Here is a 23,209-nt window from a genome sequence, read left to right on the forward strand (position 1 = left end):
GTAATACTCCATCGTCTGCATTTGCCACAGTCTACTTATACTTGGTTGCTCCCAGTTTGGGGCAATTATGAATAAAGTCACCATAAATATTCATATACTGGTTTTTGTGAGGATATAAATCTTCAAGTTACTTGGGTAGATACCAAGGCGTATGACTATAGGATCGCATGATCACTTATCTTTTTAAAATACAACCTTTGCCATAAGAAAGGATAAATTAAATACTTACCATTTACATGGACGTGGATAGAACTGGAGGGTATTATGCTGAGTGAAATAACTCAACCAGAGAAAGACAATTATCATATGGTTTCACTCATATGTGGAACATAGGAAGAAGCACAGAGGATCACAGGGGAAGTGAGGGAAATCTGAATGGGAAGCATCAGAGAGACAAACCCTGAGAGACTCTTAACTACAGGAAACAAACTGAGGGTTGCTGGAGGGGGAGGGAGTGGGGGGATGGGTAATTGGGTGATGGGCCTGAGCACTGGGTGTTACTGCAACTGATGAATTATTGAACTCTACAACTGAAACTGATGATGTACTATGTGTTAGCTAATTGAATTTAAATTAAAGAAAGATGCTTTCTACACAGAAAAATAAAACAAAAAATAAAATACAATGTCATCACATCATCCCTTTGCTTGAAAATCTCCAGGCTCATCCTTGCTTGTTAGAAAATCACATCTGCACAGCATGGCCAATACAATCTGTGTTCCATCTTCATCTGACTGTAAAGAACTTAGCTTCTACACTCTGCCCAGGACTCCTGCCTCAGAGAGCTTCTTATCATTGTGATTTCCAGAATGCACTTCTTTTCCTTTCCATGGAATACCTTTGTCTTACCTCTTGACCTCACAAACTCCTAATCACCTTTCAAGGTCTTGCTAAGGAGTACCTCATTTAAGAACTTTTCCTCTTCTCCTAATCAGAGAGAGCTCTTCCTTTCTGTAGACTCTCGGTCTGTTGTGATGGCTTAGTATTGATAACCTCTACGAAAATGAAACTGAAACTCTAAGAGGACAGAATCTCTGTCTTATCTGTTCTTCTACTCCTAGTGTGTGAATTGCAGAGAAGAGACACTCAAATATTAGTTGACTAAACAAATGACTCAGATGGCATTGGGAAAACAAAAACAAAAATAGGCCCCCCAGTGTTCCCTATAAGTTTAATTCTCCACATACTACTAAGAGTTGGTTTCATATTAAGTGTGTTCATCTTGCATACACATTAGCCACCGTGCTGAGCTGACCACGTTGTACTTCAGGCTACCTTACTGTCCTATTGTTGTCCTGTCTGTTGCCCCACTGATTTGCCCAATGCAAACCACAGGATATGCATTTTGTCTCTCATGTGCAATGACTGGCTTAGGCTAGAGTTACTTGGGATGGGGACACAAAGTCAAAGTTATAAGAAATTTAAGCACAACATGGTCTTTGCCTCATTAACTGCAATCATAGTAGCCAATTAGACTGCAATTTACTCCTCCAAGATTATTCATACTCCCTCTGCCAACCTTTCCTCACTGTCCTTTTCTAGGGTGAAGTCAGTTTCAGAGACCAAGTCTGGCCGGTTTCTCAGTAGCTTCCTTCGATGCTATTTGCCAAGTGTCTTTATAAAGTATTTCCTTTCATTGTAATGGCACCCATGGAGCCATCTCTGCTCCAACACTCACCAGTTTCAAGACTGCCCTGCAGTTCCTGCTCCCTGACACTGGTCTGCCTCTAGCATTTCCTGCTTGTGACCCCCTACTTCCCCTGGTCCTCCTGTCACTCCAGCTCTTTGTTTCCATTAGTCGCCTTCTCAGCATCATACAAATTGTCACTCTTCTTATTTAAAACCCATCCCTCAAAATCTGAACCTTCCCTTGAAATATATATGTTTGTATATGTCCTGTTTCTTGAAAGAATTTTTTTAACTTACCATTTGTTTTCATCGTCGAAGGAAATTATATAGTCATCCTGGATTTTGTGTTATTCTGTATGTATTATATAGTTAAATAGACTCAGACACTGTATGAGACACTGAAGGCCAGCAAGGACTTTGAAATCTTCCATACTGGCAGTTGTGGGTTGGGCTACATGATATTGTACTCAAGCCAGGATAAGCATAGAAATCTCTATGTATTTTTTGTCCTCTGTCCATAGACATCAACCTCAGTACTTACCTTTTTAATCATTTCACAATAGTTCATAAATTTAAAAAAATCTGATAAGAAGCTCTTAGTTGGGCCATATTTTCAAATGTCCGTGTGAAGTAAAGGTACATACAACTCTACTTTGAAAAGTCATAAAGATTCTCAGATGCAACATCACGGCAACTCTTTATCCTATATATTTACATGGACAAAACACAAATGTGTCCTGTGACCCTATCAATATGAGAACTGATTAGCTACTGTTCATGGAGGCAGTAAGGTAAGGTTTCTTTTTTTTTTTTTTTATGCCTTAAAAAAACTCCCTTTGATTGTGGCCAAAAAAACCACATAACATAAAATGTACCACTGCATCATTTCTCAGTATGGTTACATATTGCATTTGTGGAAATGTCTAGCAGAGCCAAAGAAATGCCTTAAATTTTCCTCTTTCAGCAACAGGCTCGCTGTTTCTATTTGCAGAACTCCGTGATTGATAAACAGATCTAAATCAGTTTGTTTTTTATTTTTCCATCTCCCTTAAAGTTATATGAATTCTACTAGACATTATTACAATTCTCCTCTTCCTTAGTCTTTTCATAAAAATAGTAGTTGGCATTTATTGAGTATACACTTGGCACCAAAACCATGCTGATTTTGTGTCCAATTTAATAATTCTGTAGAGGTAAGTATTTTGGAGGTTCAGTGAATTTTCCAAGACTATTATTAATTAAGAGGCCAGGATAGGAAAAACTAACATCTAGTTTCCACATCCTCGACTTCAACCCCTGTGTTATACTTGGGGAGGGGGTATGCACAGCTATCATTGGTGTTTGATCCTTACTGTTCTCTCCTGATGACTTCAGTGCACATACATTAAAATTTATTGATCTGATTCCGACTACTTCCTTAACTCTCAATTGATTGAATTGTCTTTCTCTGCATGTTTATATTGTCCTTAAAAGCGCTGTGACTCAGGGAGCACACTGTCCCTGGGGAGCGGGCACATGGGGGCTTTGTAACAAGGCGCAGAAATACTTGTTAATTTGTTTTCAATTTTCCTCCTCAGAGGGCCTACCATTTACTTGGCCTTTTTAGTTGCAACAGCAAATTGGACTGATTGAGTGAATGGAAGAACTAATCTATGAAACCAGACCTAAAAGCTTACCCAGTTCAATCTGGACAGATAAATGTGGCGAGTATAGGATCAAGTGTATAGATTAATGAAGGCAGGAGGGATATGCTGATGGAATTTCAGAGGTTGTTTTACTGTAACACCACATAAAAATGAAAATCCGTTTTAAAGGGGTTGGGTGAATTCATGAATGGTGATAAGTAAAAGCTCTTATGGAAACAAGTATCTCAGAGCCTACTTCTAACTGCTTGCCCTGATATCGGTATGAAAAACTGTGTTTCATAGTATTCTGAAAAAGTCACAAATTCAACTTCTTTTGGTATTTTTAGAATCATTCTTACATATTTAACTAATCACTGGGGATGGAATAGTTTTCTACCACAGTAAACCCAAGAGATAAACCTTTTGCAAATGTTTCCACCCTCAACCCGGAAGTCTATGATCGCCATCTTCCTCCTATGTTTTAGTGGTGATCTGGAAACCATGTTGTATGTTGACTGGGACTTTTTAAAAAAAAACTGTAAGACATTCAAGGAACCGTCCTTTGCAAATTCTAGCCCTTTCTCTTCCAATCCCATTTGCTCTGTAACTAATAATAGTTCCTCCATGTGATTTGTCTTTGTTAGAAAAATGCATTAAGTTTTACAGAGTAATCTGAAATGGAAAATACACACACACACACACAGGCTAGTTGAGGGAAAATAGTAAAAACACAACATGGTGGAAAATTACCCTATAGGTATTAGAAATAATAGTCTATAAAGGGACAGAAGGTACCATGTATAACTTATGTTATACACGTAAACTTAATTTTGCCCAAGAATACAAAACCGGAATGTCTGACCTTTCAGAAACAGCAAGGAACACACACAAAATGTCAGCCAGTTCCAAAGGCAAGAAACCAGCACACTGAGCTTGCCATTCCTTCTCCCTTCGTTGCCGTGTACAATCAGAGAGTACTGGCTGTTTGACCTCCTAAAAACTTAAATCTGCCCTTTTCTCTCCATCTCCACGGGCGATGGCCTTTCCTGGCACTGCAGTAGACAAACCAGCGTTCTTGTATCCAAAGTGACTCTGTTGTTTTCCATTTTTCACACTTCAGCCATGGTGTTTCCAAATGCCTGACTGACTGCGGAATGCTCTTGCCTAAAAACTTTTAGTCTCTTCCCATTGTCTGGAGAGAACAACCAAAACCTGATCATGACCATGTGGTTTGGCTCCGGCCTAGCCCCCAGACCTTCACTCCCTCTTCTGTTTCCTTCACACTCTGCATTCTAATTTCACTGTTTTCAGTTTATCCTGCAAATGATCTGTTTCTGCTCCTGCCCCAGGGCTTTGCACAGGATACTGCCCTTTCTGGGAACATTCTTCACCTTGCTCTAAACCTAGTTAGGTCATAATGATGTTTCAGAGTTCAACTCAGAGTGTAGTATTTTCCCTTACCAACCCAGGCAAGGTCAGATTTCTTTGTTTCATGTTCTCAGAGAAATCATTCTTTTTTTCATAAGAACTTGTCTTATTTTGTATCAAGAGCAGTGACTGGTAGATACTAGAAACTAAATTTTCATTGGATAAATGAATGCATGGCTTTTAGATATAATGGAACATAGAATAATGGAAACTTGTTTCCGTGTGTCCACAATACTCAGATTTTCAAACATATTAGCTCATAGCTGAAATAGGAAATCTAGTCTTTAGAATGGTAGTTGTCTGGTTTTGCTTTGTTTCTTAGTAGATGCAATTCTTCCCATTTCATAGTGTCATACACTCAACAACCTGGAGAGTAGGAGAGTATCATTCACTAATGCCTACAACATTTCATGCTATTACACGAAATGACAGTGCTAATTCATTTTTTTAAAGATTTATTTATTTATTTATTTGGCAGGCAGGGATCCCAAGTAGGCAGAGAGGCAGAGAGAGAGAGAGGTGGAAGCAGGCTCCCTGCTGAGCAGAGAGCCCGATGTGGGGCTCAATCCCAGAACCCTGGGATCATGACCTGAGCCGAAGGCAGAGGCTTTAACCCACTGAGCCGCCTAGGCTCCCCTACAGTGCTAATTTAGAGAGAATTAAATCCACAGCAGGCCAGCTTTGGTGGCCTCGACTTCCTCTAGGTAGAGTAAGCTAGTCCTGGGGTGGCATTTTCCTCTCCTCAGGTGCTCAGCTTCCCCGGAATGTACCGTCTCTCTTCTTGCTTTTCTGGTCTCTATCTTCCGTGTTTGTTTGATGTCTGTCCTCATGTGTTAACTTTTGGAATCATTGAACGAGTTGTTACCCAAATCTGGGAAATCATGTCCAATGTGTTACTAGCCAATAAAGCAAAATCAAAAGAAAGTAATCCTCAAGTTTTCATCTTCGCGCGATGTGGGCCTCCTCTGTGCTCCACACAGTCAGTGTTGGTGAGTCTCGTCAGCTCCCAACTTCTGTCTTAGTCCAGTAGGATGATTTATTGGATCCTCTGGGGGAAAAAAATGAAGCCCCTTCAATTTGATCCATATTTTAACATCATTTTTATAGCAAATAAATATTTGCTAAGTAGTAGCATTATGCACATAAAATATCACGTGGGTAGAAATAAAAATATCTCATCCATTGCTTAGTGGGGCTTGTGCCCTCTGAGTCTCAAAATCATCACCTGTGACACGAGCTTTGACATGCTTTTTTTCCTTCTTAAAGCATTTTTAACAACATTATTGAGTCAAAAAAAAATACATGTGAATGGTCTTTGGAAATCATAAATCTCAATATATGTTAATGTTATTCCGTAAATATGGTATTTTAGGATATCGTAGAGCCTACTGATAGTTGCTTTATTTTTCTTTGGAAACTTGCATTTTAAAGGTTGGATAAACTGGTACTCTTGATGGTTTGGTTTGGTTTGCTTTTTATTTATACAAGTAAATGGTTCTTACTAGGTATGTTTTATTAGGAAACCTCTACAGCACATGCACTTAATACCAAGAAAAATTCAATGGAAAGGTCTAAGTGAAGATTTTAAGTGGGGTTTAAAGAAAGGAAAGTAGGAAAAGCTTGCAGATGTGTGTAGAAATTAGCCTACAGAGAGAAGTTTGTCAAGTCACAGAAGTAGTATTAAAATACAGTTCAGGGAGTTAAGTACAAGAAAAACTGGTGAAAACAAGGAAGTATTTACCCATAGAATTAGGCAGAGTAAGAGTCACAGCTAAATATTTGACGTTTTATACTCAGTTACTCAAGATAATGGGCTGAGAAGTGCAAAGATTTGAAAGGACAAGATGATAAAGGAAGAGTGAGGAAGCAGGTGGGATCTGGTAGAACATGGCAAGAGACTGAATACCTCCATGCTAACTAGGCTAACCTCATTAATTTTTTTTTTTTTTTTTGTGCACAGCAAATTCTGCTTGTTTTGACTAACAAAAATTCTAGTGCAATGACTGAAAATGTTTGCTACCATCAGTATAAAATCTTTTTCTAGTTGGATGTGAAAGAGCTGAGTATCTTTCCCCAGCCTTTGTCCCATTTGGGAATGTCTTTGTTGCACCCCTCCCCCACCCACACCATCACCACAGCCAACGGTGCCCAGACTCTGGGAACACAGATTTTGCTATTTATTTTTCCCCCAGTTATCTTGGAAGCCCTTAATTGTGCAATCTTCTTCCGTAAGTGCTATCTCCCTATATTTCTTTATTCTCTTTCAGGGATAGGTGATACCTGGCAAGAAAAGGCAAGAAACTGGAGACATAAGGGAAAAGTGATGAAATAAGTTAAGAATAAAATAAATGCTACAGCTGATAATGTTTAAATAATTTATCCAAATGCACTCAATCATATTTTCCAGTCCTTTCTTTTTTTTTTTTTAAGATTTTATTTATTTATTTGACAGACAGAGATCACAGGTAGACAGAGAGGCAGGCAGAGAGAGAGAGGTGGAAGCAGGCTCCCTGCTGAGCAGACAGCCCGATGCGAGGCTCGATCCCAGAACCCTGGGATCATGACCTGAGCCGAAGGCAGAGGCTTTAACCCACTGAGCCACCCAGGCGCCCCTCCAGTCCTTTCTTGAGGCTCATTCACTGAAGGAGGAAATTTGTTCTGGAACTGTCTTAACTTGCCTTGTGGTCACCCTCATTGTTATCAAGTCACATTCCTTTCTTGGGTTCCCTTTTACAACCATATTGGGTTGACCAGTGGCATAACTAGTGGAGACTCAGAGAACCCAAAATGAAGTTCTGCTCTGCATAAATTCTTCCCAAGATGTTTCACTTTAATGCCATAATTTGTTAAAAGGAATAAAATAAGATCATGCATGTAAAGCATTTAGCATTGTGAGTGGCTTAAATTAATAAATAGATAAATGTTAATTATTACTCAGATGCACTTTAGTTTTCCTTTAACTAGATTTATAGTCCCATCTAAGCCAGTCTTTAATATACCAGTGTTCCCCAGACATGTGTGGTAAAGGACAATAGTTTTCTTTTTATTTTTGATCTTTTACAGAAAATATAAGAAAAAATATAATTTATGTAATTCTTATATAAAAATATAAGAACATGAAATTACTAGAAAAGTGTTTTTAAAAATACGAAATAAGTGCTCAGCATTTTTATTTTTATATTCAATAGATATAAAAAATACTCTTAAATTGTTACAGAAGTTTGTCAATGTTGTTGCTCCATTTCTGTACCGGTTTCCTTGCAGACCAGGAATAAACAATTGGTAGCTGGGCACAGGTCCCTGAACCATTCTTCACATAGTATTATGATGGAGACTATGTAATATATCTTATTATTTACCTTTCAAATGAAGTAACCCTATTTCTAAAATGTTTTAAAGCATTCACTGACATTGTCATGGTGAGTTTATATATAAAGTTGGTTTCATTTGATATTTCTGCTGTAACAAAATTACAAATCACTAACTGCATCTGTAAAAGTCTTAAAATGAAAGATGAGGCAGCACCGATAATCCAACTTTGAGACGTCACTAAGCCCTGTTTTGATGAAGCTTCGGAGTATCTGTCAGACCAAGAAACTTGCATATATCCCTGTGTGCATGTGTTATCTGTTGACGTCATTCACTCAGCTCTTCCAGAACATTTTTTAAAAACTAGTAGCAGCACTTTTTCTGGATTTGATTACGTACATTCAGTCTGATTCCCTTCCCATAAAGCACTGTCAGTTTCACGTTTCTCTTTAAGGTAAAGCTCAGCAGAGTTAGCATATGACCCCGCATGTGTTGGAGAAGTAAACCATTGGGAAGCTGATGTGTGACAAAACAGCAGGACGCATTTGATCCGAGAGCTCAGTTTTACTCACAACACCACCCACTATGACACCCTCATCCCGTTCGAGCCCTGCCCTCGGGAATTTATGACAGCCATGGATTGTGTTTTTCTAGGGGGATGGTTGACAACAGATGGCAGCCAACCCGATTTCCATTTTGTTCAATTTTTCTTTAATTGACGAATGGGGGATAAAGTTGTACACAGGCTGGGTGAAGGGGAAAAGAGATTCATTTTGAATTACTCATGTTTTTACACTCTTAAGAATTTACTTTTTCGTCTCCTTACAATTATATAGAGAGATGTGTCACCTTTGCCAATATGATAGCTTACGTCATTCATTACTATTTTCCATCTATATTTTCTTCCACATGTAGGCATAGATAAAAAGATCAGCAGATAAAATACATATTTTCTTTTAGTTGAAGGAGTAATTCCGTTGAATTAGCAGTTATCTGTATCAGTTATCAGTTGGCTTTCTGTAACCATGTAACACACCACCACAGGAGATGATGTGTAGTAGAACAGTTAAGCATGTATGGCTGGTGCATGTGGGGTCAGGCGCAGCTTAGCTAAGTTGCTCTGTAGATCTCATGCAGGACTTGAGTGTGTGTCTGGAAATAGGCTAGTGTAGGTTGAACATAGGTTCCCCTATGTCTGTCTTCAAGCAGGCTAGCCCAGGCATGCTCTCATGGCTGTGTACGAGGTGGAAGAGGCAGGCCAGGTACACAAGAGTTTGTGGAACCTCTACTTTCTTCAGCTTTTATTTGTTTCTATTTGGGAGGACATGTTAAATTACATACTAAAAGGCGTCGATCCAGGGGAGGGTGAAGAATACGGGCCATTTTTACAACTGATCACGTATCTAAAAAAGTAAATATTTTCAGCTGAACAATTAGTAGGAATAGTTAAATATATTTATCCTGATGAAAAATGTATTTGGGCAAGCTGCTTAACTCTATGATCAGTTACTTCATTTCTAAAATGAAGATAATAATAGCACCAATTCCATAGAATTCTAGTGAGGGTTAAATTCATTGATTATGTAAAGTATGCAGCCCAGTGCCTGGTGCAGAGTATATGTAAGTAAGTATTAGTAAAAGTTATTAACATTATCATTATCATCATCGTTATAATGTTGAAGATTTCACTGTTGTGCGACAGGTATGTGGGGATGATGTATGATTGTATCAATACTTTCTTAAGCGTATTTATTTTGTAAGTTTTTTGCTAATATTTATAACACTGATACCATCTGTTCATGTTACAAGCGTTATTATTTTCAGAATTTATCCATGCCTATATTCTAGAGAAAACAGATTTAACATTATAGAACCAGTTGGCACATATTTTTATTTATAATCTTAAAATGTCTTACTCAAAGATGTCTTGTAAATACTTCATATTTTTATTTGTTTCTATTTTCTTGCTTTAATAAATTTTATACTAATGTTAAGGAAGGGTAGCAAGCGTAATGGTTAATACCAGTTTAATTGATATTTTCTAAAAATTTTGTGAACCTTTATTAATTTATTAATGGTAATAGGAACATATTCCAATGCTTCCCAGGCTCTAATATGCTTAGAGATCACCTGTAGTCTTGTTAAAATGCAAATTCTGATTTAGTAGGTCTGCAGTGAGGCCCCGGATTCTGCATCTCTCACAAATTCTCAGGTGAAGAAGTTGTTATGTAGTCCCTGAATAGCAAGGAGGTACATATATTCTTCTTATGTATATAGTTAAAAGTTCTTATATATGTATATATAATACATATGAAAATATACAAAAGCACAGTTATATTAATTAATTAATTAATTAAATTATTCGATATTTAATCGTTATAATAAATAATTATGTTCTTGCCACAATTCTAAACAAGTATGTCATTTAAAAAAATATTTATTCAATATAATATAATAAAGTAAAAATATATTTAATAAATAAATCAATTAATATGTCTAAAAATAAATCTTTTTATTTATTTATAATATCTCTAAATGTCAAATAGCTTCTTTCTTGGCCAAAAAAAAAAAGAAAAAGAAAAGAAAGAAAAAGAAAAGAAAATGTCTTCATTTACAATTTTTTTCTCAAGAAACTACTTAAGTAACAGCTTTTGGACCTACAAATCGAAGTCAGGAGAGATTTCTTTGTTGGTGAGAATATACTGGGAAACCACTGGGGCCTGTAATCAAATGAAAGCTGTTTCTTAAACCCAAATGTAATTATGTTTTAGTCTGAAGTACATGCACAAACAATTGGCTAATATTTTTCTTCCTGTGGGCATTCGTCATAGTCTAATATTATGAATATTTGATTGTGTAGAGTTTCAGATAAATAAATTAGTCAACTCGATTATCTGCTTTTGAGTGTTAATTACAAATTCTGTTTTGTCACTAAGTTCACTACTGTAAATTCTTCTAAAAGGTCAGAACATTCTTCCCTTTTATGTAATCTAAGGGGTGCTCCCCATTTTTTTTAAGATTTTTTTATTTATCTGAGAGAGAGAGAGAGCGCGCGCGCAAGAGGGGGTAGGAGCAGGGGCAGAAGCAAACTCTCCCCTGAGCAGGGAGCTCGACGCAGGACTCCGGGATCATGACCTGAGCCAAAAGCAGGCCCCCAACCAACGGAGCCAGCCGGGCGCCCTTCACCTTTCTTTTTCAAATGCTGGCCGGAGTCAGAGCAGTATCATTAAAGCATATATCATTGATTCCAAAGCTACAGAAGGTGAAGGAGAATGAGATAATTTTCTGTTGACTCCAGGATAAATTCTAGTAGATGAGATCTCTGAAGAGTAGGAAAGCAAGAACAAAACCAAGAATTCAGGTTAGGTGGATCTTTGGAATTCCCGTATGTAGGAATGTCTGTAGTGTTGAAACCTAGAAGGAATAATTAAACCACTAGTTCCCTGTCCATAATAACAGTGAACATTTGAGTGGCACTTTGCGATTCTATGTAGAGCTTATAAATATAACTATCAACATAACTACAGTTTACAACTCAATGTTGTAAATGTATAGTTTACAAATCACTTTGCATCTCTATTATCTTATTTGACATTTGCAAGAAACCTTTATGATTTGTTACTGATCTTCAAGGAAGAACTTGCAATCTGAGGCTCCCTCCTCTCAGCTTGGGGAACTGAACTCCAAAGTTCAGGGTCGGGGTCATTACTGAGATGTTGATGGGAGGGTACTGAGCTTTTGATGACTCTGAAATATAGAGCTTAATAGAATATGAACAGCAATTACTTATTGTGTATTTATTACTTTACAATTACTTATTGTGCTACAGGCTAGTACATGTCAAATATTTCTCTACCCTCTCTTTTTAATCCATTGGAGATTTGCCCTGTATTCTAATAAATGCTGTAAATGTATCTGGAATGCCTAATTTTTATGTTTTCCTTTGGAAATAATGGAGGTGTAGATGCCATCGGTAGGCAAACTTGCAGATACTAACCAAAACGTAAATTTTCTTTTGGTCCTAGATAGATGCTGGGACGAAAGCAATTTACAGGCTACTACTTGCGTATCTTTACCAGAAACCCCAGTGCATAACACACCTTTGGGGCTTTTCCAGCGACGAAAGTCATGAAAATTCCCACTTAAATGGTTTACATTTGTATACATGGAACTAAGTGCAATCCAAGTTCAGTTTGGGAATACATAGCTCTTCAGTAATTTGAAAGGAGATGAATAGCCCCTCCCCATGTGTCTCGGTTGGGACGTCCTCAAAATGTACCTGAGAGCAGATTTTTTGGCAAATCACCGCAGAGCGAACATTACAGACCTTGCAGGCCATACGAGCTCTGTCTCGACAATTCACCCCTGAACTTTAGAGTGTGAGGGTGGGCAGCTGTGTCCGGCCCTTAGTCTGTAGTGTGCTGGACTGAGACCCTCACAGTCACTCCTAGTTCTTGGGTTATGGTTATCCTGAGTTACTGGCTCTTCGCTAGATCTGGGTTATGGAACAGGGGTCTTTCCTTCCCTAGGCCTCTTCTTTCATCCCGAACCGGGAAGCCTCAGGAGAGGAATTCTGCAACACAGATGATGCGTTCAGTTCACCACAACCACAAAGAAGGCGATACGAAATATTTGTCTATTTGTTCTGTTTCTCCGTCCTCGAGTGGATGATGGTGTCTGGCAGTGGCACAAATTAATAGCGAGGCTTCTGCTGGGACTCAGCTGTCTGTCGATTTTGTTGTGGTGTCGGGGGCTCTGCATGTAGGCAGGCAAGACGAGGAAAAAGACACTTCGAACTCCATTTCTGCTTTGTTTCGGCACTTTCTGAGAGTTTCTATTTAAGCTGAAATTTAAATAAGCGTTCTCATATTATCACGGCTGGTTTTAGAGAATCTTGCTGGCGCTCTCATTGGATTACTCAAGGATATTGGAGCCATACGGTCGGTTAGGGCTGCGATGCTAAGCCAACTGGGGTTCCTTCTTTCTTCAGCACTTTGGCTCCTCTACATGGGGGGGGGGGTCTCACACTGCAGGCTCGTGGGCTCTGTCTCCAACCCGTGATCTATATGCTGTCGAAAAACAAAAACAAGAACTAAGACATAGCTGCCACCACGAAAAGGAAATTTTAGAAACCCGATTTTCTTTTTTCCTTTGGAAAACCAGACTTAACTGAAGATCTGAGGTTTTTCTTTTCTACCCTTCTGTCTCTTCAACACTGAGCCCGACAGTAGGGGGCGCACGTAGCCTCCTGATGGTGTCTTGATCACAGCAGCCCCTTCACTGGAGCCCACCTGCTCAGGAGAGGCATCGAGTTTGTGACCCCTGCTGGGCACATGTCCCCTAGGGACCTCATCAGTGACAGTGCCCACCTGTGGGACTTCTCACACCATCTGTCCCTCTAAAGCATATTGTGGGACTCGGACACGAATCTGTGACTGGGTTGACTGTATGGTTATTACCGAGAGCAGGCATGTTTATGGGTTATGTTTTGTTCATTTGCTCATTGCCACATTTTCCCCACAAGTAAATATCTTTCAGAAGTCAGTCCCAAGAAAAAGAAAAGATTTTCTCTCTTCCGAATTTTTAGAACATACAGACTTTCTGTTTCCATCTGGGACACCAGAAGGTTCATAACTCAGTTTAACAATGCATCATAATTCTGGAGATATTTCTCTCCTTATTTGATAATTATATTAATAGTAGTTACAAAAGTGAACACAAATATACACGTTGCACAATTTATCTTGCAAGAGACTGGGCTTCAACATGTCAGTGTATAAGTGTTACTATTGTCTCAGAAACATTCTCTGTGTTGACAATAGATGTGTATCCCTAAAACACGAACCGGGCTATGTCATTATTCCCTTGCTTACTCAAGAAGGGATGTCTACATATCTACCTCTTGCTCATAAGAAGTCTATGTAATTATCAGGGTGCCCAAGACCCTATCACATTTCTCTAATCTGCCTTCCTGTCCATATATCTGTGAAGTCGCTGGCCCAGCTCCCAGAAGGAGAATGTGGAATGACTTCCTCAGAAACCCCAGAAACAAACATTTCATCCAAAAAGACTTAGTGTCAGATGTCCTTAAGGTATACTCTGAGTACAAAGGACTTATTCCCCATCAAGGATCTTCATTTTGTTTCACGTGCACCTTAGAGAAAAGACTGTGCATATCTCATTTGCCGATGGGAGTGCCATCATCCTGCATCAAGGCATTGGGGACCAGATGGGAGTAAGGGTTGACTTCTCTGTGGAACTGCTTTTCTAGCTGGAGGCCTGGTGTCTCCAGGTAAAAGTCAGTCAATGATGTGGCTCAACGGGTCAGCTTTTCTCCACTCCACTCCCAACTGGATTTGAGATGAGCTTTAACTGGTCTCAAATAATTTACTTGGATGCCTTGGCCTGCCTTGATAAAAGACAAGTGACACAAGGGAGTCTAATTTGTCATGGAAGGTGCACGTTGAAACAATATGTTGTCTTTATTAGTCTTTTGAGGACAAGCCAGCTAGTTTTACAGCATTCCGCTTTATTTCCCTCATCATGACGTGTGAACACGCACCCCCTTTGTCAGTCTTCCTTCTGCAGCCTGGCCTGATTAACTCCTCGAGTCTGTTGTTTATTAGCAGAAGTAATGGGGTGATATTTGGAAAAATAGGATTTAGTGGAAAGCCAGAACATTTATTTAGATGGGATCTCATTCAAACCTGAGCTAGCATCATCTAGAAGAAATGAAGGCCTACATAAATTCCTTTGGGAGAGTCTAAGCCCATTTTTTGGCTACTTTTAATCTCATCAAATTAATCACTGGATCTGTTATCTTCATCATGAAAAGAGTTTGCCATTAACAAAACCTGTTCCTCTTGGAAAACTATTAGCTTTCAGCGAATTAAAGTAATAGGGCACTCTGAATAAATTGTATCCCGCAAGAGACACCATTTGTTAATTCACACCCTCATGGGAAATATTGAAAGAACCTTTCTACACGCAATATTGTCACATTCCTTATTATGGTTAGCATAACTTTAACTCTGACGAGTTTTATTTTTAGTCCCTAAAGGATGTGTTTTTCAGAAAATAATGTTTTTTTGTTGTTTTTTTTTTAAAGATTTTATTTATTTATTTGACAGAGAGAAATCACAAGTAGATGGAGAGGCAGGCAGAGAGAGAGAGGAGGAAGCAGGCTCCCTGCTGAGCAGAGAGCCCGATGTGGGACTCGATCCCAGGACCCTGAGATCATGACCTGAGCCGAAGGCAGCGGCTTAACCCACTGAGCCACCCAGGCGCCCCAGAAAATAATGTTTTAAAAGAAAAGAAAAGCAAGTTATTTTCTGTAGTCCTAAAACTCTATTAAGGTTAATTTTTTTTTTCAAGTACAGTGGTATTTTTTAAAAGATCAGTGACAAGAAAGCTCTGTTTTTGCATTTGTGTTTCATATATATAAAATAGCACAGTGTTGAACTATTTAAAATGACCACAAAAACAATTTAAGTGGCTTCTGTGTCTATAACTAGGAAGACTGAATTTTTAAATTATTATTATTTTTTAAAAGACTATTTATCAGAGAGAGGGAAAGCACAAGCAGGGGAACTGCAGGCAGAGCAGGCAGAGGGAGAAGCAAAAGCTCCCCGCTGAGCGAGGACTCTGATGCAGGACTGGGTCCCAGGCCCCGGGGATCTTGACCTGAGCAAAAGGGGGAGGCTTAGCCAACTGAACCACCCAGGCGCCCCTTAAATTGTCAGTTAAGGTTTACAAGTGTGTGAAGTCGCTCTTGAATATTTATGTCATTAATGATACTCATAAGGTAGTGAGCTTTGTGCTGTCCACTAGTGGGGACTGTAGCACCGAGAGTCATGGCACTTAATTCATGTTACCCTTTCCAGAAAGGCCGGGGGTGGGGGGGGTGGCGGTCAGGGAAGCTTCTGATGTTTCTCTGTAAGAATTCCAGTGGGGCTCCAAAGCATGGAATGAGGTCATTATTTCCAGCTCCTGTCCCTACGGCCGGCCGACTGACGCAACATCCAGCCTCGGCTCTGGTGGCTGGTTAGCGAGCCAGCTGACCCTCCCGGTTTTAGTGTGAAGTTTCAGATTGTGTCTTTGTAGGTAAAACCTCTCCCCCTGTCATATCAGTGATCCAGGGCATGGCTAGTGGCTATCAGGTTAACATATTCCTTTGGAAATATCGCAAATAGGTGATCAAATATCATAAATATAAATTTTATTTTGTTTAGCCTAAAATGAGCTAATCATATAAAGTATATGATGCTACTTTAACGTGCTTTTTCTGGTTATACTCTGGTTGAACCAGACGGTTCTTTTGGCTCACGTCTCCTAGTTTCCTACGAAAGGACACGCGTACTCTTGCTAATGCATGTTCCCCCCAGGAGCAGCAGATCCTTCTCTGTTCGTTGTATATTGAAAAAAGTCCCCGGACAAACATCCATGCAGGACCAGGTGCGGCCGGTGATCCCTGCCCCAGGGCCGACTCCTTCAGCCTAGTGGACAGGTTTCTGGAGGGAAGAAGAAAAAGTTCAGAGAAACTCCCATTGTTTTCTCTAACTGTCATTTCTTCCTCTTCTCTCGACAGGAACTTTTTACGCCTGAATGCAAGTTTAAAGAATCTGTTTTTGAAAACTATTACGTAATTTACTCATCTATGCTGTACAGACAACAGGAATCTGGTAGAGCCTGGTTTTTGGGATTGAATAAAGAAGGGCAAGTCATGAAAGGAAACAGAGTAAAGAAAACCAAACCAGCAGCTCATTTTCTACCCAAGCCATTGGAAGGTGAGTGTTATGTGAACATCATCCCTCTCGGTCTGTGACACATTTATTTTTCCCCATTGCTAACTCTACACTGGCCCCAAGGAACCCTCATGGAATGCTAGAGATTTTCCATATCTTGATCTGAGTGGTGGCCACACAGATGTCTACTTAAGGGATGAATTTAAGATTTGTACACTTCACTGTGCATATGTGTGTGTTTATATATTTTATAGACATATTATACATACATATATACACAGATTGACAAATATATAAAAATATATCACATATATCCATATATAGCTAAGTTTCACAAATTATGGAATGCAAGTATTTTCCCATTTTGATGGTATCCAGCTGAAAGTCATCACATCCTTGTGAATTACTATAATTACAGAAAATGAGCTAATCTCTTGGCCTTTAAAGAGCTTGCTGGTGTCACCTGTCCCTTCCAGAGTGAACTTGGGTGTGGCACCTCCTTCTTTAATAGTCACTCGTAAACAATGACACCTTCACTTTCACTTTTATCAGACTTTCAGAGAGCAGGCTATAAAGCATTGCTAATTAATCAGAAACTCCTGCACCTTTCTCGTTAAGGATTCTGCCAGGAGTGCCCTTTACCTTGTCGTTAATATTTGAGAACTAGAAAAAAAAATTGAACATGAGGCATTTCAAAAATGTTGTCTAGTCAAATACTTTTGTTTACCTTTGGCAGAAAAGCAGATCTACGAAAACTAAATAAACACTTTCATCTAACTTAGTTTGATTTTCTTTTTTTTTTTTTTTTTTTTTTTGTCCCTAGAAGAAAGGTTTAGCCATCAAGAGAAAATGTATATTGATTTTCTCTATACATGAATCCATCTTCTCTATATAGGAATAAGATAATTCCAAATATCAAAGGTTAATTATTAATTATTTGTGGATGTATAATTCAGCTTTCAGTTTGCCTATGTTTGGAAAACCATTCTTGTTGGTTAAACCATCTTTGTAATTTAACAATGATGACTTACTATCCCCTTAACTAGATTTGCCTACAGAACAAGCCATTGAAGCCTAGACAGTTAGCCATGGGGGCCTATCCTGGATAAGAAAAATCATGCCAGAGTCTGAAATATGAGTGAATTATTCTCACTATATGATAGATTACCAGACAGAGTAGAAATAAGAAATGAGAGGGTTTTGCTGTCCTTCCAAAGTAACACCTCTGTGATCTGGCCTTCCTGTTTTAATTGAACTGAGACCATCAGACTCACCAATATTCAAATGCAAGTGAAACATTTGAAAACTATGTCCATAAATCTTGTTTATCTGCCACTTCACTTTGTCTCTTTATGTTAACCTTTGTTTTGAATATGAACAGATATGAACTAACTCAATTCTAAAACCTTATCATCTAGCTGCATAAATGTAATGAAAACCAAAAGAGCCTTTATGTCCCCTAACTGAGGCCCAAGCTGGAGACCAGCTGCTTTTGTCTATCTAGCAGGAAATATCTAAAACCGAGATGTGGTGTAATAGTATCACTTGGCATCTGAATCACACACTGAAGAGTTGTGTGTATGTGTGCGTTGTGCATTTGTGGATTTCTGAGGCAGAGAGAAACAGTGTTTTCAAATAATTAGCAGACAGAAGTCCCCTAAAAACAACTAAGAGGGTATTATCATGATGGGGGTTATCACATAGTGTAATTTATAGAGGAAGATTAATTTCAAACCTTCAAAACCCCTACAGGATGTACATTATATGATTGGAAACATTAGGGCAAATTAGGTACTTGAGTAATTGTTGATGCTCTGGGCATTCATTATAGGCTTCACCATGTGGACAGTCAAGGTTCATGCTCTGATGCTATTGTCTCCTAATTGAATTAGGAGTGGGAGTGAGAGATGGGGAAGCACTTCAAAGACCAAGATTAATCCCTTCTAGTACCTTGCTGATGGCTCTCACACCGGTCTGGTGGACACATGAGCTTTCAAAGCCATGTGAGAATCCACATGGGGTGTGGACGCGAGCTCTGTGTTCCTGCCACACTGAGCGTGGACGGTGCCTCTGACAGTCCACTCGCCTGACCGTGAAGAGACGGAGTCTCTTTATAACATAGCCTATAAAGAAAACTACTCTGCAAAGCCTAAAAAGTGGGCTAGACGGCTCTAACTCACTAGTGTTTATGACGGCAGGCGATTCTAACTCTGCTGATTTCCCCCAAGTCAGCCTTACACGTCCTTGCACAGGATCCCCTAGAGTCCGTTTCCGAGCAGCCGGATCCGCGGCGGTGATTAGCGGCGCCCCCGGACGCCCCCAGCTCCTCGGGGCTCACTCGCGCCTCGCTCCCACCTGCCGTCTGGCCATTCGCGGCTCCGGCCTTATTTTTAACAAGCTACAAGGAAACGAGGCATAAAAACACAAAATGCCCCGCCCGTGCCTTCAGTTTCCATGCCGGAGGGAGAGGACATCTCGAGACTGATCCCCAGAAGGCCCTGGCTTCAGGGAAGTGAGCTCCTGGTCGTTGCCAGCGGTAGTTTGGAAGTTGACACTAGTGTGACCATGTTGCTTTTGAGAGAAAAATACGGTCATGATCTAGGGGGTACCTACCTGGCCTCGAAAACATGCACGGGAACGAGGGGTTCAGGGGTTGACATCGGTGCACCCGGGAAGGGAAGTCTGAGTTTTCCTGGCTGTGCAAAGAGAACTAGGTGAAGTGTCGCCTGTGGCCCCCCCATTGTGTGTGTGTGTGTGTGTGTGTGTGTGTGTGTCTGTGTGCACTTTATAGCTGAGGCCCCCCAAAAGGCCGTAGCTCCCCCTTACACGCCCTGCCCTAGACAACACCCCCACCCCACAGGCACCCATGTCGTATCCCGGCTCTGCTGTCGTGGGGGGCGGGAAGTGACGGCTCCAACAGCCACCGCCTCTGCCGCGCGGGGTGGCTTGACTGCAGGCGCGAAGGGCCTAGGCCATGCTTGAACCTAACCAGGTCCTGTCTCCTTCCCTCCGTCCCCCACGGCCTGCCGCCCGCGCCCAGTGGCCATGTACCGAGAGCCATCCTTGCATGACGTCGGCGAAACGGTCCCGAAGGCCGGGGTGACGCCCAGTAAAAGCACAAGCGCGTCGGCGATAATGAATGGCGGCAAACCAGTCAACAAAAGTAAGACGACATAGCCAGATCCTCACAGGTGTTGTGACTGACCCGCCCCGAGCACGGTGGAGCGGTTTATCCTTTGCCAGACATTCCCGCGCCCGTGGCCGAGCAGCGGCCGCAAGGAAGCCGCGGTCCGCTCTCGACCGCCCCGAACTTCTTGGTTGCAAGCGGATAAACCTCCCCCTGCGGCGCCCCCAGAACAAGAAGACACCTGGATAACCAGCTCAACTCAGACCATGGAATGCCCTACCAGATATGGAATGCCTTTTTAATCTCTTTTCTGTGACTGTGACGGTTCATGAGAATGACATACTTCACAAGTACACTCGACACCTTGCCTGCTGACAGCTACCCATAATCCTTTTTGAGTCCTGTTCCAGCGACATCCATGTGTTTCAGTTCGATTTTGTAGCACACGAATACTACTGAGTAATTTCTAGTTAGACGCTGTAAACCCGTGCTATTATGGATTTCTCTGCTCCCCGTTTTTCTAGGGCTGCTCGCTCTACTGTCCGTGACCTTTCGCAGGGACTGTATTCCTCTAAACCTTCAGTGTGCACTTGGCCTAGTTTGGAGAGCGATCAGGGAATCGGGAAGCCTTCTAAACCTGTCATTACAAATCGCACCTATAAAGATTAAGAGCGTTGTCTCCGGCTCCCACTATCGATTAAACACACTTAGATGCTCTATCCAGTAGCGGATACTGGGCTCCTGAGGTCGGCGCTGCCGGGGTGAGAAATGGGTCAAACACAGTCCGGGGGGAAGCTCTCTATGATACGTGTTTGACATCCCCCCATAGTTTCTTTGTGTGTGTGTGTGTTTTATACATATCACAAGCTTACTGGTAATGGTAACATTTGCCTTGCCCAGCGAGCAAGACCCACTGGTTTTTGAGAAAGTGGGTCCAAAGAACTCTGTAGGCCTTGTAGGCCTGATTAAGGTTCATTTTTCATCTACTGATCCTCATTATTTGGGAAAAAAGGAAAAAAAAAAGAAAATTCAATAATTACAACCTACAAGAATTGCGCTACCTAAATCCATTTCCCGTATAATCCTACCTATTTTTAATGAACCGAACTGAATGCCATCCCCGGTTTTGGCTGCGTTCCACTCATACTCAGCAGAGCATGGGCAAGGCGGCTGTTGTGTTCTTTTCTGCAGCAGCAATGCAAACGTTAGTTATAAATTAGACTTTAATATTTTTGGTGTTTAATGACAAGTTTTTAAACTGGACATATTAGGAAAAACTATTTTTTTTAGCTCAGCATGCTGAGCCCCGGTACCGTGTATCTCACCACTCCATTCCTGTCACTCAGCTTCTCGGGGCCCCGGTTGCCCAGTGGCTGGGGTGAGGTGCCTTGCCGTGAGCTCAGAATGCAGTCTGTTGAATTCTTCTGGATAAAAATTCAAGGCAAACCAACACGTTCAAACATCAGGTTTTGGGTCCACTCCATTGATTTGCTTTTGTTTTCTTTTGCTTTCTTAATTTCCTTATGCCTAAGTCCGAGCTTAGGGAAGACAACTGCTAAGAAAGACCACGAGTCGTTGACGGCACAGGGAAGAAACCATGCAAAACGCCCGCTATGGGATGTAAAGCGTTTCAAAATGTGGAATATGAAACTGTTTGGAAATATATTTGTTAACTCTGTGTATACTTAATAAAATTCAATGTTTCGTACTCAGAAGAGTTAACTGAGACCAAACTGAACCTCATTTATAGAAAACGATACGTGGGATCATGTATTGGCCTCTTACGATTATTTCCACGTGGAAGGCTGACCCGGTCGCCATGCCCCTCCTCCCCCGCCCCTTCTCCTTCCCTCATCTGCACTGTATTTCCTGGGAAATTATTTTGCCACTGCATTCCTAAGTCTCCATGACAGCCCTTGCCCGGCATTTAAAAATTTTGGCCTGCTTAGCTGATTAAAGATTTAGTATAAAATTAACTGTTTATGCTTACTTCATTTTCATATTGGATTTCATTTTAATAAATAAAAAGTTAGCATACGTTTCAGTAGATTTATTGTCAATAATGCTAAAGTACGAATACAACAAAATGATTCCTTCAACCATTTTTGATTTCTTGTGACACCGTTTTAAAGCTTATCATTCTCAACAGGATGAGTTAAAATCCATAAGATGAATTTCACAAGCGAGTTATTAGGGAAGACAAGTATTCTATAATCTGTGGCAAACCGAATTATTTAATTTGACATTCCAATTAGATGGGCTTCTAGACACTGCTTGCCCCAACGCGCGCGCGCACACACGCGCACACACACATGCACACACACCAAACAACCCCACCTATTTTTTTCTGGTAATCAGCCCGATATGCTGTTCCCCCCATCCCCCACCCCTGCAAGTCTGTTTATTGGTTAAAATTAAGACAAGATTTATTTTTGTAAATGACTGAGATTTATGTCAATGTGCACCTCTGTTTTGTTTTTTATATGAGTTGTCTCCAAGGGCATTTATCCCTATGAATGGATGTCAAATACTTTCTTCTAATACATGTTTAGACATATTGCTGACGGGTCCTTGTTATTTGTAAATTAGATGGTTTCCTTTGTGTCTGGTCTCACCTGTTGCATGGGACGAGGACAGCATTGATGAAATGCATGTAGTAGGACCTGTGTATCAAGAACTGTTGGTATGTACTATTCAATTTACATGCAAAGAGTCTGTCTGCATTGTATAGTTTCTGTGTTTAATACCATTTGTTGTATTCACAAATACAACATACTGAATAAAATATTGATATGAAGGCATATTACAAAACATCAAACAACTTTATGTAACAAAATGGCATTGCTTCACCCACAAATATAGAGAAATGTCATGTAAATAAGTTGGTACACTCAATGTCCCCCTTTACCATGCCAAAGAAAATTTTAGCTCTTTGATGATACCTCTCTTGCTATTTTTCTGGGATAAGACGCCACCATTTTTCCCCTCAAAAATTAAGTTTGCTGTTATTAAGCAAGTGCAATCTGTCATCATTGATGTTCTGTATAGTAAATCTGATGGAATTCATTTGTATCACAGACCGTGTGTTTTGTACCTCCATGTACATATGTCAATTGCATCGAGTCTCTCTAATGTGACATTCCTTTTGCATGCATATCTGGTAGGGGAGGATTATTTCTACTGATCTGTTACGGTAGCTGATTGCTTCACCCATCCCTCCGCAATGCTCGGGAATGTTTGTTGTTTTGATTTTCCAGGGGACACCACTTTTATTTTCTTTTGAGTTTGCTTTCTAAAATGTTCGGCTCCCACTTTACTTGGAAAAATTATAGAAGAGAAGCAGATGG

The 23,209-nt window shown here is 40.4% G+C and overlaps 1 protein-coding gene across 4 annotated transcripts in view; it reads left to right on the forward strand.

The window, feature by feature from the left end:
* FGF14 (fibroblast growth factor 14) overlaps positions 1-22,939 on the forward strand; it is a 608,658-nt gene extending 585,719 nt beyond the window's left edge. For all 4 annotated transcript variants that reach the window (XM_004746069.3, XM_045081346.1, XM_045081347.1 and 1 more), the window contains exons 4-5: positions 16,579-16,777; positions 19,776-22,939. In XM_004746069.3, the coding sequence (XP_004746126.1) occupies positions 16,579-16,777; positions 19,776-19,912 (336 nt within the window). In that variant the 3' untranslated portion in view covers positions 19,913-22,939. The remainder of the gene's footprint in view (positions 1-16,578; positions 16,778-19,775) is intronic.
* The last annotated feature ends 270 nt before the right edge of the window (positions 22,940-23,209 follow it).

This window comes from Mustela putorius, unplaced genomic scaffold (assembly GCF_011764305.1).
Source record: "Mustela putorius furo isolate JIRA1106 unplaced genomic scaffold, ASM1176430v1.1 tig00000551_pilon_pilon_pilon, whole genome shotgun sequence".
NCBI classification, from domain to species: Eukaryota; Metazoa; Chordata; class Mammalia; order Carnivora; family Mustelidae; genus Mustela; species Mustela putorius.